Here is an 18,316-nt window from a genome sequence, read left to right on the forward strand (position 1 = left end):
CGCGGCCCGCTCGGCCGGCGCCCCCCAGCCGGGGCCAGGAAGGGGCTGGGGCCCCGCTGCGGCGCTGCGCCTGCTCGTGGCGCTCCTCGTGCACTCGGCCCGGGCCGACAAGGAAGGTAAGCGCCCCCGTACTCCATCGTGCACCTCCCTGTCCCCGTCCTCGTCCCGTCGCCGCTGCCACGGGTGGTTGCAGGGCGCGAGGCAGCGCGGGCCGTTGGGCGCGGGGCTAGAGTCACCGCCTCGTTGGGCGGCGCCCCCTCCCCCCCCTAGAGTCCGGACCGTCCCGGGGCCTCGCTGTGGGGGCTGCAGCCTGGGTACAGGGGCACGGGGCGAGGAGTGCGTGTGGCACTGTGTATGTGACAGTGACTGTGACACTGACGCTGTGTGTGTGGCAATGACTGTGTGACACCGCGTGCGTGTCCGGGCACAGTGTATGGGACCTGCCATTCCTGGACACCTGCTCCTCACCACCCCCATCCTATCCTGCTCCCCAACATCTCATGAGCCACCAGGCACCGTGTTCGGTGGTTGTGGGACTATTCTCAGGAAGAGGAGAGGGGGGAAAAGCTCTTCCCATACCAGCTTCTGAGCCCTCTTCCTCTTCCTCCCCTCCCCCTCCCCCTTTTCAACTTCAGGGATGTGGTTGATTTATGCCCTGGTGCAGGTGCTGCCTCCCGACTGCATGGCTGTCTCACATTTGATGGGAGCTGGTTGCTTTCCTGGTTGTGGAGGGTGCTGGTAGTCACTGAGAAATCAGTGCTGTTTTAGAGGCAGGGTAGAAGCTGCAGCCCATGTCATAGGTGCTTTCCTCAAGAAGTTCAATCATGAAGGTGCCGTTGCTTGTATTAATATAGCTTATGCCTTAATGCCTCAAAATATACCCTGATCTTGCTTCTGCCATCTTGAACTCATTGAATTTGATGCTGGTGCTGTAGAAGACCCCTTTAATGATTGCCAGTGTGCATGTTTTCTGTATTTAAAGCCCTGACTAATGTGGATAGCAAAGCTGTTTTTGGTGTGCTCACTCCCTCCCAGAAAGGTCCTGAGGTAAAAGGACCTCATTCAGATTGTGGGAATGAGCTTTTAGTGACACCAGCATTATCACATTTGTGTGAACCGTGTTTGTGCTAGAGAGTTGTACTGCTTTAACTAGATTGATTTTTAGACAAATCTGGCAACAGTGGTAGAAAAACTCTTTGTAGACCAGCCCTTAAAATTGATAAAGGTCCTTGTCTTTATCAGTTGATTGAAATTCATCTGAGTTTTTTCAGGCCCTGGACAAACAAAATGTTTATGCCAGTGCAAAAAATAATAATAATAATGGTGGTGAGATGGTACAAACATGCAAACCAAGTTTAGGTAAACTGGGGTAACTTGCTCATTCTAGTGAAGGTTTTATCTGTTTATATCCATCCCTGGATAGCTGTTTGCTTTATACAATGAGGGTATTTACCTGTTTTCCACCATGTCTCAGCAAGATATGATACCTGCCTACTTTTGTGAGTTACCCTGGGTTAGCTACAAATCTTTCTATTCTTGATCTCAATTTACATCAGTATACAAAATCAATTTGGAAGCCCCAAGGCAGGGAGATAGGAAGGGTGCCCAGAGCATCAGTGTCATTGCTGCTCACATGGTTTTAAAAAGCATCAGTTCCTTTTTCTCAGTGGGACTGGAGTTTGTCTGCAGACCAGTAAGCAAGTTGCATTCACTCATGTTGATTGTTCTCATACCAACCCTAAGGGGCAAGATGTAACTCTTAAGAGTGCTTAAACTTTGCAGATATCATCTACTTTACTTTTTGCATTCTTAACATTATAAAAGCTTCTCCATCTATAGTGTCAGAGATTTCTTTTTTAGAATTCTTCTATTTATCTTCCACTGTTCTTGTGTACTGACTAGTCAGGTTTCAAATTTAGATAAGGCACAGACATGGCATTAATTCCTGTATAAGTCTTAGGCCAAGCCAGGTATATTGTTTTAAAGCAAGAGAAATCCTCTTCTTGCTTACTAGCTGATGTATATAACCCCTTTCATACAATCTGTTGACAGAATTTTTCATACCTGTGATGTATAAAATTATTTGTTCTCGCTACTCATTCAGTTACATTCTACCTTGGAAAACACTGCTTTTCGATAAATCACAGAAAAAAATTGTTTTTATTTGAGCAACTAACAGCCAATCTAGGCTGCTCAGTCAAGTTCTGGTAGCTCTTTTACCTGTCAGCTCCCAAGATTGGAGTAGGCAAAGCAGGATTGTGTAATAGCAGGTTAACTTTAATATCTGGCAGTGTGAGTCTTAAAAATACTTTTTAGTCCTCTTCTTGGAGCAGCTTTTATTTAAACAACTAAATTTGACAGTCAGTTTACCTTGAATGAAGAATCTGTTTTAAACTTTGCCTTAACGCTTCCTTAATCTCCTGTGTCCTTTTTTCAAGGGAGGCTATTGAAAGCAAATGATAGTTATGATCATAATTCTAAGAAAAAAAAAGAATGGTTTGGGGATTAGAACATAACAGTGAGACCAGGAAACCTGGTTCTGTGTCTTGCTCTGCTGTTGTCCCATGATGTGACGCTGAGTGAATTGCTTTCACTCCCTAGGTTCTGCGCCGAGCTGACCTGTTGTGTAACCTCTGGAAAGTCACTTCATTTCTGGATTCTTTCCTCTTCTAGCCCTAACGTTTTATTCCTTGTGGGTAGACTGTTGCATCCATATGTATGGCAGTCCATGGAGGATAACAAATTGCAGATTCAGGGCCTTGGACAGTAAGCTCTTAAAGAGCTCCCATGATATGCTTATATAGTACCTAGCATGATGAGGCCCCACTTTGTTCTGTTCTAAAGGTTGTAGGCATTGTAATCAATAAATGTTACATTTTAAGGTTTTTAATTTTGATCAGTAATTGATCAGCAGTGCTCCAGCACTGATGTTTTGAAATGGCCACTGCTTGTGTATTTTCTGCATTTGAGATAATATTTGCAGAGAGTAAAACTTTGTATAAATAAATATGGGTATTTACTGTATATTATATTTGAACTTTTAAAGGTAACTGGTTCTACTCTGAAACATTAATTTTAAAAATAATGTCAAGCATTTGGAGTTCTCAGTGACTTCCAGATCAGATATGTTCAGTTTATGACTACTGTAAGCCCTGCAACCCAACTGTACAACTTAACCTGGAAGCTGAAAGTGAATGATAGGCGTCTGTGGCTTATAGGTCATCCACAGTAAAGGTTTGGTGACTGACTAGCAGGCTGGGAAAGAATCAAGCTTACTCACTTGCCTGCAAGGCTAACAGGAAAAAGCAAAAAGAAAAATGTTCTTTGCTTCTTTTTGTCTGTAACTATACTGTAGTATTGTAGTGCCTGAGTTTAGTCAATGTAGTAACCAGGCATAACTGAATGTAACATAATACACACATACAGGTTTTAAGGTTACATTTTTCCATAGGCAAGGGCACAGATCTACTCAAACCAACTGTAATAAGCTGTCCACTGAGTATTTATTGCAGTACCCAAATGATGCCATCATGCTGTGTTAATTGCTGAATTTGTTTACATAGGAAAAAATCATGTTTTGGCCATAGGCTTACGGCCTAGTCTAGATGCATTGAGGGCCTCCTCATTTCAGTGCTGCATTTCCCAGATTCATAGGCCTCAGACTTCTCTATTTAGTGATATTACCTCCTACATCTTACCCTACTGACTAAACACTGCCCGGTCAGTGCATAGCCAACTGTACATATTCAGTAGCTCTGTGGATGCATATGATAAGACATGGACAAAATCAGGGAAGCAGAGTCAGGAATCAGGAGTCAAGGATCAAGAAGCTGATGTTTGTAAAAGACTGGGATCTGGACAGTCACCCTGGGTTGAACCACAAGCTAGGTGGGGTCAGGAACATGAGGCAGAAACCAGACTTGTGCCACTTTCCAGGTAGTCCAGAGCAGGCAGCTACAGCCATGAATGGATCTAGGATTTTGCAAAGGGAGTTGTAGATGACGTGGCGCGTCACTGCATATAACATTAAAGGTGTCTTTCCAGTCACACACCAAAAAAAAAAAAAAAAAAAAGCCAGAAGTTCCACCAACACTCCAGGGACTACAGTATTCTGTTTTAAGATCAAAGCAAAAACAAACACAATTACACTGGAACATACATTGATTTGCTGTATTATACATTTAAGTATAAGCACACAACAAACTAGGCAAACAGTAATCAAGGAATGTACATCTCTTATTTAGGTTGACAAAACAAAAGCTAGCCTCCCCTGAGCACCCCAGCAGAGCATCCAATACCACACTAACAGCCGTTTCCCCATCTGAATTAAATGTTCAACGTGGCCAGTGCATGGTGAGGCTCGTAACCTATTATTTGTTAATTGGTAAATTGTCTGTACCAGCTATTTTGGACAAAATTTAAAAAATGCACATCTTATTTTTTTGACTGTAAGAATCAAATTTCTAAAGTACTGCATCCTTGAGTACATTCTTTTCTTGACTGCTGCCACCACATCTACATTTTGTTCATCATCCTGTTTCCAGCAGTAGAAAGCCTGAAGCAGAGATGCAACTTAGGGCAGGAAAATGGGGCTTTTTTTTTTCTTTTTATCTTCTCACAAACGAACAAATGCTGTTAAAAAAAAAATACAGTTCTTCTCCCATGTACAATTTTTTTCCCTCCCTGTAGCTCATAGTACTCTATGGGAGACATCCTTTCCAAATGGTATGAAATTGGATTACTTCAGTGTAGCTTGTCATGGGTTTGGGTTGTGAAATAATTTATATTTGTGATGAGTTATAGACAAAAGAAGATGGACATTTTTTATCTTAGACTAAAAAAAAAATCTTTCATGGCTTCCATTTTCATTGATTGGTGGAGTTTTTTGGGACCCCATCTTGACACAAGTGTAGCAATACCACATGATCCTTAAAACTGACTGAGATGACAAAGTCATTCTAAATATGGAATTATTCAGTGAAAGCATTCACTGAGGTTCTGTAGGGATCTGTTCTTGGTGCAGTGATATTTTTCTTCCAAATCATTAATAACAATATTTACTAGTAAATCTGGTAAATCCCATAAATTGGTGATGTGATAAATGATAAAAAAGTGGTCTGTTCTACATAGTGTGTTATATTGGTTAACTGGGCTTATATGAAAATGTTTTAATACAGCCAAATGAAAAATTGTTCTCAGGCTATTAAGGCTGGCAAAGGATTATTGTGTTCTTGAAGTGTTCTTTGTGCAGTCTGACATACGGCATGTGCAGGCATTGAAGTTGGTGCAACACTGAGCCATGTCTGTCTGAATTCCTGCAAGCATCCTTCTGTCCCTCCTCTCTCCATTTCTAAACATTGAATGCAAAGCTATTAAAGCAGACACAAAAGCAGGAGGTGCCCATGTAAGCCCAGTTCTTTTGAACCCAAGTTTGCAGATAAACCAGGAGTCTTCCCCCCTGGTGCATCTAGCTTGAATTCAGCCTCTTCAGGGATTCAGGGTCTTAAATCTCTGTGTTTGGATTAATTTAGATTTATTGCTTTTTTTTTTTTTATTTTGCTTTTGCATTGTTATTTCCTGCACTCTGGTGTGGGTTCAAGAACCCGATGGCAGATCTAAACAGTCAGAAGCCAAGATCTGAATGTGCTGCTTCTGCTGAATTCTTTGGTTTGAACACTGATTTGACAGGTCTGGCTTGCTTTGCTGAAGGGCACACTGTCCTTCACAATGTGCAGTCTGTAGCAACTTTATTCCAAGAGCTCTCCAGGAGTGACAAACTAGCTCCAAGCTCTGCTGTTTTAGGGACTTCCGGGGTCAAACCTTTGGTTCAGTAACAGCTAAAGTCGCATGTCTTGATAGACTTCTGTTGCCCCTTTGGATAAAAGAATAAAAACCATGCCAAGATCCTACTTGACAATTCCATTCACTGCTCCTGGACTGTTCTGGGTTTCTGTTCCAACTCCTCAGATGCATCAACTCCCATTATTGCTCCAATAGGTCCTGGATATATAGTTTGAGTCCAAAAGTTTCACAGATGCCTATGTCACCTTGCCAAAATGACAAGAGGGAATAAAAGTGCTCAGGGCCACTTTTGCTTCTACTTCTTCTGTAATCTTTTTTCTTTCACTGAGAACATTCAAATCTCTTCAGACCTTTTTTTGTTCCCCCTACAATATCTACTGGCTTAACTTCTCTTTTTAATTTAAAAAAACATTCAGGCTATTATTTTCCCCTTATCAGTTATCTCAGATCTGAAGTTGTATCCTTAATCTGACCTAGAATTAAATCATGATAGACATGTTAGCATACAACTTTGGTTCCCATCTGTCAGGGCAAAGATGTTTGATTTGGAAAGGGTTTCAGTCAGTCAGTAAGTGTGTGCATAATTGCTGAGCCATACAAACAGGGGTTCAGTAAAGAGCCACAAGAATGATTCAAGTTAGCTTGTCTAAGAGAAGTTTGAGAGACGGCTGTGATCACAATTGTAAAATGCTTTTATGGAGTTTTGATAGTAAAAGGCTAGTTCACTTAAGGACGTAAGATCCAATGGCTGGAAAGGGAAATTAGACAAAATCAGGCTGGTAACAAGATGCATGTTTGAGATGGACTGTAACTCACCATTGGAATGACTTAGTAAGGACTGTGAGGGGATTCTCTTGATTCTTATCTTTTAATTGTCTTCCTAAAAGAGTTGCTATAACCCTTGATGCAGGGATTATTGGATGATTATATGACCTTATTCAGGAGGTAAGAATAAAGGATCGTTGTTGTCTCTTCTGGTCTTAAAATATCTGAATCCATAAAATGGTCTGTGGAGGGCTTTGTTTTTGGACCTCTTAGAACTGAGCTACTCAGTTTCTCAAGCAGATGAACTACATCTTTTTAATTTTTTCAGCATTGCACTTCTAAATACTTGTTTTAATATGCTATGTTTGGTTTGTTTTTCAGAAGGCCTGTAACACTCTACTTTTGTATCCTTTGTCTTGTTTTGACCTTAGCTCTCTCACTTTTGCAACTTTTATACATTACTTCCCCCTCCCCCTCCCCCCTCTCCTTTTTGGCCTTATCACGCAGTTCAGCCTACCTTTTCCTGTTGGTCAGTACTCCTGCACTACAAGTCATTGAGCCACTTTGCTAAGCAATGCATGATATTAGTGCCAAACAACTCTCACTAGCCGATGCAAGGCTTTTACTGACCTTTGCTCATATGTATTGTGACTTTGCATTCTATTTGATTATGAATTATCTTGCTGGTTCCCCCCATCCCCCAGGAACATTTTGTAATGAACTTCCAGTTGGAATAGCAGCATTTGTGCTGGATGAGGTTGTGTTTTTCTCTCCTTTCTGTTTTCCTCTTATTTTTTACAGCAGGGGTGTCAAAGATCTGGCTCACCAGAGCCCTTATATTTGGCCTCCCAGGCTGGCTGGAGCATGTTGAATTCAGGATCAGCTGAAATTGGTGCTGCATGCAGTGCAGGTCCTAGTACAGGGCAGGGGATCTTTGGGCCCAATCAGGCCTGTGGACTGGCCTTGCACCATCTCTGCCTTAATTTATGCAGCACAAAACTGAATCTGAAATATTCTGTCACATTGTTAAATATTACTGCTGCTGCTTCTCTAAGTAAGTGCAGTAGCTGCCATCCTGAAAACTAATGTCTAACTAACTACTTTCGACTATGTAAAAGGTAGTACCTTCTTCCTCAGTAGATTTGCTTCTTCTCTGTTGCTGGTCTGATCTGTTTAGTTCTGTGAGAAAGAGGGAGGGAAGGAAGGAGAATTGAAATCATATGAAATTAGGGTTGGAAGGGACCTCAGGAGGTCCATCTAGTCCAACACCCTGCTTGAAACAGGACCATCCCCAGCTAGATCATTCCAGCCAGGGCTTTGTCAAGCCAGGCCTGAAAAACCTCCAAGGATGGAGATTCTACCACCTCTGGGTAACCTGTTGCAATCCTTAACTACCCTCCTAGTGTGACAGGATTTTTCTAATATCCAACTTAAACCTTTCTTGCTGCAACATGAGACCATTGCTCCTTGTTCTGTCATCTGTCACCACTGAGAACAGTCTCGCTCCATCCTTTTGGAACCCCTTTTCAAATAGTTAAAGGCTGCCCGGCCCAACCCCAAATCCTTTTTGGTTGTGATCTGAGGTGCTGCTCCCTTTGGAGATTGGCCTGAGTTAGGGGATGGATCAGTGTTAGGATTGTAACCACTGGTGCAGGCAGCTAAAGCAAATTCAGTTGTTTGTTTAAAAGTGGGTTGGGATGCCCGTGCTTTGGGAATGGCTGTTAAGCCTCAAGCGTTCATGGTGCCTTAGAAAATAGGGGTTGGAAGGACCTTGGAAGGTCGTTTAATTCAACCCCTTGCTCAAAGCCAGACCATCCAATACCATATCATCCCTGACAGGGCTTTGTTTAGCTGGGTCTTAAAAACCTCCGAGGGTGGAGATTCTACCACCTCTCTGGGTAACCTGGTCCAGCGCACTACTATCTGTGTTGTAAGAATGTTTTTTGTAATATCTAACCTAAACCTCCCTTGCTGCAACTTGAGACGGTTGCTTCTTGTTCTGTCACCACTGAAAACAGTCTACTAGCTCCATCCTCTTTGGAACCATCCTTCAGGTGGTGGTTAAAGGCTGCTGTCAAACCCCTGTAGCCTCTTCTGCAGACTAAATAAACCCAGTTCCCTCGGCCTCTTCTCATATGTCATATGCTGCAACCCCTGAACCATTTTCATTGCTCTTTGCTGAACTCTTTCCAGCTTATCCACATCCTTTTTGTAGTGGGGAGCCCAAAACTGGACACAGGACTTCAGATGTGTGTATTCATGTATTATACTTTGGATGGGGAGGGGCAAGGATGCAGGATTGTGGGAAAGAAGCCAAAAAAGGTGAGCAGCACTTTGCATAGTGCTGCAGCTTATGGCTAATTGCTGCTCCCATTGTTGGAACACTAATGTTAGTTACACCTTATGCTTCTAAAGGTGTTGGAGTAGGGGTCCATGTAGTTCTTGCAATGTGGCCTCTTCCATTTTCTCTCTCAATTTTTGGGCAATCTGAAAATCCCATCTTCCTTCTTTTTTCTTTAAGGTGAGGAACAGTCCCTAATGGGGGTACAGTAATTAGAGATGCACTGATATATCGGTTGCATAATGGATTGTCACCAATAACAGGAAAATTAACATTATTGGCTATGGCCATTTTTTGGCTGGTGTAGCTGATAACATCACCAATAAATGTCATGTCCATGTATGCAGCCACACACATATATGTGGCCAGGAATACAGCCTGGCAGTTTTAACAGCAGAGCCCTGCTAGTAAGTCTATGGGAGTGAAGGGTTGTGGGGGGCAGCAGATCAGGGTGGCCATGGTGAGGGGGAGAGCGAGGCATGGGTAGGCTCTGCCCAGCCAGTGCAGTGAATGGGACACAGGGCTGGAAGTGGAACAGAGCCATGGGTGGTCATCTGGAGGGGTGGGGAGGGGGGTGGATCCCTGCCACTGAGCACAGCCCTCGGGGAGGCATGTGCCTCCCTGGATTTTTGCAGGGGGTGGAGGCGGGCTGCCTACTTGGAACCAGGGACAGCTTCAGCCTTTTCCCAGTTTCAGGGGCTGAGCTGGGCCTGGGCTCAGAGTGGGTGGGAGTATGACAGGCTCACCTGTGCAGGGCAGGCAGTGGCAGTGCTGGGAGTGGTGGCTACAAGGAGGTCTAGGGTTAAATTTGGGGTGGTTATAGACCCCCCAGTGTCAGCCCTGCTTGGGACACTCTGCTCTACTCCCTTTCCCTTGGGAGCCCCCTGCTGTGGACCAGGCAAGAGATGCATGGCGAGTGCAGGGCTCCCAAGGGAAAGGCAGCAGAGCAGAGTGCCCTGAGCAGGGCTGGGGGCTGCTTGGGGGTGCTATAGGCACTCTACAATTTGCCCCCTGTAGCCAGCCTTCCCAGCACTGCCACCTCCCGCCTGCTCCAAGCCCAGCCCCCTTACCGGGAAGGAGCTAGCCCTGCCTCTGGCCCCAAGCTCGCAGCAGACAGCCCACCTCTTCTCCCCACACAGATCTGGGGGTGCACAGGCCTCCCCTGGAGCCATCGTACAGCAGTGGGGAGCTGCCCAACCCCCCCCACACCTCCTGGACAAGCTGCCTGTGGGTCTATCCCACTCCTGGCCTCGGGGTCCCATTCACTACCCTGGCTGGGCAACCCCAGGCCCTGCCTTATTCCCTCCTACACTGTGGGGGCCTCAGACTGCCCCTTCTCTCCTCCCTTTCCCCCCACAGACTTACTGGCAGATGCTGTTCTCCAAGCTGCCGGGCCACATTCCTGTAAAATTTTTATCAGATTGGTATCGGCTGATATGGCTGGTTAATAATCAGCTGTTGGTATCAGCCAAGAAAATCTTTATTGGTGCACCCCAATAGTAATAACTGTATATATTTCTAAAGAAATGTCCATAGATTTTTGCATGATGTGGGCACAGACCACTTCCTGAACACGTGGTTCTTGGACTATACTGTGTTCTGAAGGATTCTGGTTTTAGAGGTATTGGCAGTGGGGGCTAGAATCTTTGGAGTGGAGGTAGAATTGTTGTAGGTTGATAATAGGGTCTCTTGAGCCTGCAGAGTTTACAGAAAAGCCTTTTCCAATAAATTGGGTATCAGTCTATTTTGTTTCCAAATGGTTTTGGGAAGCCCTAGGCTCACGGAAAGACTGAATTTAACTTGTGTGCAGGGACCTGGTGTCCCCAGCTGGCCCTTTTCACTCCTTTAGGACAGATTTAGTTACCTTGTTTTGACATGGATTCCAATGACAGGTCCATGCAAACCCAGTGAAGACAAAGTTGCAGAGGTATAGCTGGATATTATATAATATTATTGAACTGTATTACGGTGATGTATAAGAAAAAGAGGTGATTTTTGCATGTTTGGTAACTAGAGAAGGAGGTCAAAGGTGGTTCCTCTTCTGAAAACTTGGAGCTTCCTTCCCTTTTTCTTGTAAATGTCTTGGAGTAGTGAGGTCAAACTTCCCTGCATCCCTGGGCTGAGTCTGGGTCTTGAGGAGCCTTCTGGGCTGGTTCCAGGCCTTGTGGCAGCAGTGGCACAAGGGTTAATGCTACTGTTGTTCATTCTTGCCCCCCTATTCCACCAGCACAGGTATTCAGCATGGCTCCTTAGCTGGAAATTCAGTGGTCGGTACTGCCAATACTCACCCCAATCCCCGAGTTTTCAGCTCCTCTTGGAACCCCAGGGGCCAGATGTTGGACACCTGTGTCTTGAGGAAACTTCCTCCTGTATCAGAAGTGATGGCATGTTTCCATTTCAGACCCAGAACATGTATTTTTGGTTGTTCATAGCCACATAGTTGATAGCCTAGAGCCTGTGAGGTCAAAGCCATAGCAGAAGTGCTCCCAGTGACCTGACAAAACCCTGTCAGATTCCAGTGAATATGCAAATTCTGCTAAATACCTTATCACAAAAATAAAAGGATCCTGGCAATTAGTCCTTGATTTCTTCAGTCTCTTTAAAAGAAAAAAAAGTTGTTGTGGTTTTCAGTGAAAGATCAAAAAGCATTCATCTCAAGCTGTTCTCAGTTAGGTTAGCCTCTATCCAAGAGGGATGCTAGAGTCAGATGATCAAAACATTTGTGACAAATAAATTATAGTAAAAATCTGGTTAATTTGTTACTCCAGTGGGATTGGCAACTATGAACTAAGTATCAGTACTTATCCATTTTCAATTTTTCATGAAATGTATTTTGTATGCTATATTGACCGTAAAAATGATTTTTTACATTTATAAAGAAGACAAAAATACACTACAAAAATTCTGAAGACAAGTTGTACATGCTGTGGTCTTCTATGAGAATTGTATGACTAGACACACAAATGGTTAATATACAATTTACATGACTATGAAAGCGGTCATCTCATGGAGGGCACAGGTCAGTATTTTTAAGCTGACTAATTATCAGGAACAAATTCCATTGCAATTTTATATGTGGTACATTTAAAAATGACTAATATTTTAACAGGTGATAATGCAGTCAAATTGCCTTGTTTACAAATCCATGAGGTCTCTGGTGGAGCATGCAGAATGTACTGGCTAATACTGCCATTAGGACAAGCTGCCCTAGTGACTAATGTAATTACCAGATTTCACTGCATATAGAACTTCCTGAATTTTGAAATACTCCACCACCTTGAAGTGAGTGAAATGATACATATTGAACATTATGGTATTCTCTCAAGCATTAGTCAATATTTATTAACATTTGTAAAAATAGTAAAAACAATTGTTTTAACTTTGTAGATGAAAATTAAAATTGTAAGGAGGAGAAGATGACTCGTAAAACATTGAAACGGAATGGTATTAAAAGGAAGTAGTTTGGGTTTTTAATTAAATATAGTCGTTTTCCTTCAAATTGGTTTCTAAAAAAAGTTAGGGGAATTTAGGTGTTGGATAACCCTTAATGCACATTAGGTTTTTCTCTAAAGATTCTCCTAGAAATATTAGCTTGTACTATGGCTAATTTTCAGTGAGAAACTTCCTCTATTTCTGGGTATACATGATTCCTTACAAGTTCCAACTGTCTTGCATAACACATCTTGGTACTGGAGTAAAACCCTGGAGCATCTGTACCATCACAGACCTATATGCATACACACAGCCATGTGACCTGCCCAAGGCTAGGTTTTTGTTTGGCCATAATCTGAGACTTGCTCACTTCCCTTCCCTCAGGCTAGGTCATAATGTCCTGGTCTATCTCCTGCATATCTTGTGAATCAGTTGTATGTTGGCACCTTCTGTTTTATGGCTTGCTTTTAAATAGTGTACTAATGGGATGAATTAGCTGTATTCATTCTGTCTAGACCCCTTTTCCAACCTGATGGACTGTATTCACTCAAATATAAGATGACCCTAAATTTGATGACCCCCCATGATGATAATTTGATTATATGGAATACTAATACATTTGTTATTAATTTCAAAGTATAGAATTAATTATTGGAGGTTTGGCTTGAATTTGTCCCCTTACCACTGTTACAACAGAGAAAATAAATTTGGGGCTTCAGGAATCCTTCTGCTCCCCCCTGCAGCCCCTTCTCCCTGTCCCCCCCTCCTGTTTACTGTCAGACCATGCTCCCCCTGAGCACATGGAAATGAGTGGCAAATTTGAAACACTGGCTTTGAAATAAGTGTACCGACAGCGTACCCATAGACTTAGTTCATCCAGAATTGATGCATTTTATCTTTTTTTGAAACTGTTCCAAGTTTTAGCCCAGGCATTCCATAAAAACTTTTCAGCAGCACTTTTGTACCTACTTAGATACTGTATAGTACAAACTATGAATATTAGTCCAAAGCCAAAAGGCTCACTATGTACCGTACAGTTCAGTGGGCTGAGCCATAGTGACCCTGCAGTTCAGCATTGTGTGCATACTCCAGATGCCCCCTCCCCCTGCAAAAGGGATCCACATGCTAATTAGCCTCTACTCATGACTCAAACTGGGTGTTTTTGTCATGAGTCCTAGGATGCTGCAGGTGAGGTGCAGGGCAGCCTCGTGCATTCTCACTCATGGAGGGCAGCATCACACTAATCAGATGTGATGGGCTGAGAGAGGGGGCAACAGAGGGATTCTGGGTGAATTGTTTGGAGCTCCACATGGGGATGTTTGCCAGCTATTTAAGGTCGGTGAAGAAACGGGAATCATTCAAAATGGGAAAGAAAGGCACAGCTCAGCTGTGAGAATGAATACATGTTTACTTCAGTGTAGTGGCTCACCATGATTTGAAAAGTGTCATTGCTGAGGAGACTGAGCGTATTGGACACTACACTTTGTCTTAATTAGATGGGCTGTACTAACCTATATTTGTGAAAGGTTTCTATCAGTATGTTTGCCCAATATGAGCTATGTGTTTTATAGTCGTATTTGGTGTTGGTTGGGTTTGATCAACTTTTATCATTGGTTTTCATGTATTGAGCGCATGCTGCTTTTGGCAGCTGTTTGATGATACATTTGAATACGAGAAAACCTCATTAAATAAAGTGTAAAATGAGCTTCCCCGCCCACCCCACAAATAAATATAGTATTTCCCCTTCCTATGGACCACTGGAAGGAAGTCTGGTGATTCAGTCTCTACATAATTATCACAGGGGAAAGGACTGTTGACCAATCTTTTTCTGGCTCTGTTTGAGGTGCTTTAGTCTGTAGGGGGAGTTTTGAACTTTTAGCATAAAGACGCATGTGTTATAGGATAAATAAAAGTTTAGATTCGCTTTTCTATTGTACAGTTAGTTTTGTGCCTGAGACTTCAGAACAGCTTGAAACTATCAGCCAGTTAATTTGTGTGCAACTCTTGAGATGAGATAAGTTTAAATACTTCCAAACTGATGAAAAGTAGTTACTGCTGAGTGTTTACAATTTACTGCTGTTCTCCTTTATTCATGGGATGTCAGTCCTTGATTAAAAGTTACACATTATGAGCATGGCTGTTATACCCTACATAATTTTCCTAGAATACTGTCTGTCTTTAATTTTCACACTTCTGAATGATGTTACATAATTGAATCTATTTACCCAGCTGTTTAACACTTTTTCTCAAGCATTTTGCATGTTGCTGGATTTCTTTCTTGTCCTATGCGTTGTTCTTCTAGAAACGGATGGTTTTTAACTTTGCAGAACCTAAATACTTTAATTGACGAGTAGAAAGGCTAATGAGCAGAATATCTGAACCAAATGTTTGGGGTTTTTTCAGAGTTAGGTGGCCTTGAGTATATACTTGCATGGGATGACTTGCACAGTCTGATTTTTTTTGTGAGTAACCAGTCATTTCATGGTCAAAGCTATAACACTTACTCATCTGCTTTTAGGTACACTGTTGAATAAGTATATGCATGTTGTAATTGCAGTTACATAGATGTGAGCAAATGACTTTCAGCATATTATAACTGTTTATAGTTATAGGTATAATTTTTGCAGTGAGCTTACTCATTGAGACAGAGGGCTGGAAATCAAAAGTGTTTTTTAAATTTAATTTAATGTACAAAAGATTTTTTTTTAAATAATTACCTTGCTCTCATTTCAGTACATTTGGGCATCACATTTTCTAAGTGATAGAACAGATGGTTACAATTTTTATAAATAAAGCTTATGAAGAAAAGGTTAAAATAATCTGAAACATGGGCAAGGAAGATTGGGGGAAATTAGTTTTTTAGAAATGCATAAAAAGGTATATCAAGTAAGGAGGATATAGGGCAATTACTTTTATCAGCATGAAAGTAAATCATAGTACTAACATGCCTGCCAGGTAAATGAAGAGTAATGAGACCCATACAATAAGTTAGCTGGACAGAAAGACTTTTCCATGTATCTTTTTTCTCCCTAGCTTGATTTCCACCACCACCCCCTGTCAAGTCACGTTTCTTTGATTGAGACATGTTAAGGCATGCTAAACCATGAAGCATGCCTTAACATGTTTGAGCATTCAGAAATACTTTGTCAAGAAATGAAGAAAAGAGAATATAGCTTAAATAATTGGACATGTAGCAATGTATCTTTGAGTTTGCTGTGGGGAATGTGGTTGCTACTTTCTGGTGTGACATATGAAGAAGGTCAGATTAGGTAATCTAGTGGTTCCTTCTGACTTAAATTTTTATAAAATGTAATGACTTTATAGGAAACTTTGGCTGTATTCAGAAAATGTAACCTGTCAGCACTGGGAGTCATAAAATACAGTCTTCCCAGCTTTTTATCTGATGTAAGCAATTTTTTTTTTCACTTTAGTCTGGGGGTTGGTTGGAAACACAAGTTTAATCTTAAAATGCTCTGATGAAATCATCAATAGAAAGGAAACAAAGGCTTGAGAATTTAAGTATGCTCAAAATAAAAGGTTCAACCACAGAAACTTGACCGGAGTCTGACTTAGGAGGCACAACTGTTACAAAGCACCCTGCAAAGCCTGGCTGCTGGCCATGTGACTTCACCTGGCTTTAACTGTCATCTGTTCCCTGAAAACATTTCTTAAATGATATAATGATGAAGGGCACTTTTATTTAACACATTCATCCACATAAGTCTTCCCTGACATCTGCTGCTTTGTGGTGAAGACAAAAATAACTTGGAGTGGCTGAGGAAAGTTTGTGGGTTTTACAGAAGGGATGTCTGCGTTCAAGTTGTTTGGCAGTAAGAATTATATAGCTACAGTGTGTGAGCCGCTGCATGCATACCCCTCCCCCTCCCAAACTTATGGATGAAGTTACTGGTCTCTGTAGCTTCAGGAAGTTCAGATATAGAAACAGTCATTTCAGAGTTTTTTCTGACTTTTTTCTGTTTTGCCTTGTAGCTGACTTATGAAGTATGTAGAAGATCTGAAAAGTTCTTTGAATTGTGTTTTTTTGTGTTATGTTGCACTTGTCTGCTACAGGAAAAATAGGGTAGACAGGACTCAGCAGGAGAACTCGGAGCTATGATGCAAAAGAACAAGCAGCTGAAACTCGGTTAAGGGGAAGGAATGTTATTATGCATAAATTTTTCTACTGGTCATTTAACACATTTAAATCTAATACCTTCAACAATTGGAAGGAAAGGTATTTGCTGGCACTTCAACTAAAGGCTTAATTATTCACAGTCCACCTTTAGTTCTCCAAGATAAATTTGTATGTAGACTATAGAAGGATGGATGTAACATTTTTATATAGTGGGTAAATACCGTTCTGTTTTATGTGCTTGGTTTTAAAAAGCAATCTACAAACATTTTAAAAATTTTTATACTTTTCATTGCAATTCATTTGTGAAAACTTGGATGGACAGTTTTAAAAGCTTTAAAATGCAAGATAACTGCTTGACGGAGAACTAGTCCGTTATGAATTAAAGTATCTGGAAATTCTTGTTCTTAGTTCCTAGGGTTTAATTTTCTAAGGTCAAAAGCTGCTTCCTCATGAGATTCTATAGCCCTAGCAAACTCGGATGCAGAGACTAAATTCTAGTGGAATTCAGCGTATGATATGTCTGTTTGTGTGGACTTAGGTTTGACTGTTGTATTTTTAAGTACCTGACAGCTAAATGATTGCCACTCAGAACTGCAATTAAAAGAACCTTTACTGGGGGTTTTTGTGTGTATATTTAACTTAGTTTCCAAGTGCATGCATGGATCAATTATGCTATTAAAGGAGTTACTTAAATGTCTGAATGGAAGTTAATTCAAAGCAAAGATTAAAACAGAGATTGGAATGACCTGTTCCAACTCACATCAGTATTGATGTAGTACAGAATGTATTTGCACTAAGGGCACAGGCATACAAACAAATTACGGCATGTGGTAAACTAGGGTGTAACTGTGACCAGTTACTCCATAGTAACTGCTAAGGTGCACACACCATTCAGTAAATGTGAGGTTGCTTTTCTTTCAATGAAGTTAGTGTTTCAGTACCCTAGAACTAAGTATTCAGAGCCGCTGGTCTGTACTTTATGCTTATATTAGAAACTTTGCATTAGAGTTCTGTGGTTTTGTGGCTGACAGTAATCCTGTAAAATGACATCATGATGGTTCAGTATGCTTCATTCTCATTACAAAGCAGGTGTGTTTTTTCAAAAATTGTTCTAAACCCAGGATTGTAGAAGGGAACATTGGGCCAGCATAAGAGTAAGCACAAGTCTAGCCCAGTGACAAAGGTAATCTCGGGAGCGAGGATGAGCTAGTCTCTGCTCCAAGTTCTGTTTATGTATTTTTCAACTGACTTCTGTATTTTACATTAAAGGGTTCTTGGAACATAGAATGGAACTGAAGGCTCCCTGCCCAGCAAGTGTCTTTACCACCTGCTGTCTTTTAAAAGTGGCAGCTGTTGCTTTTTGTATGCAGCTTGATCTAGTAGACAAGCTAGGAGACTACTCACCAGATTGAACCCCTCAGGGAAAACAGGTGGAGGAATGCCTACTTTGTGAATCCAGATAAAGCTTGGGTGTGCTGTATGTGCAGAGCTGCTAGAGCCTGTCTCTAGACTGAGGCACTTGTAGGCTTTGCATATACTCGCATGCACCTGGGGAACTTTACTGCCTAACACAGGGATCTCAGGGGTTAGGCAGCTGCTGAATAAGGGCTTTCAGAATTTCAGTTTTGGATTTAGGTGTTGGGAGGGAGTGGGGCCTAGGGGCGGCCGTGAACTCCCTAGCGCCCCCTACCGTCACGTTAGGGTGAACTTAGCACCCTCAGAATCTCGCCTGCCACAACTTTGATGACCAATAAGTTGTATGGGAGGCTGCCTCTGTTTCCCTAGTGGACGGTACCGATGTTCCTGCCCCTACTCCTAAATGGGGTATCTATATGCGCCCC

General features: G+C 42.0%; 1 protein-coding gene across 1 annotated transcript in view; it reads left to right on the forward strand.

The window, feature by feature from the left end:
• Nucleotide 1: 1 nt before the first annotated feature.
• Nucleotides 2-18,316, forward strand: part of TMEM131 (transmembrane protein 131) — a gene marked incomplete at its 5' end in the record, with an annotated part of 160,745 nt that continues 142,430 nt past the window's right edge. The window contains one exon of the mRNA XM_019528474.1: nucleotides 2-116. Within this exon, the coding sequence (XP_019384019.1) occupies nucleotides 2-116 (115 nt within the window). The remainder of the gene's footprint in view (nucleotides 117-18,316) is intronic.

The sequence above is a fragment of the Crocodylus porosus genome, unplaced genomic scaffold, assembly GCF_001723895.1.
Source record: "Crocodylus porosus isolate Cpor-Errol unplaced genomic scaffold, CroPor_comp1, whole genome shotgun sequence".
Taxonomy (NCBI): domain Eukaryota; kingdom Metazoa; phylum Chordata; order Crocodylia; family Crocodylidae; genus Crocodylus; species Crocodylus porosus.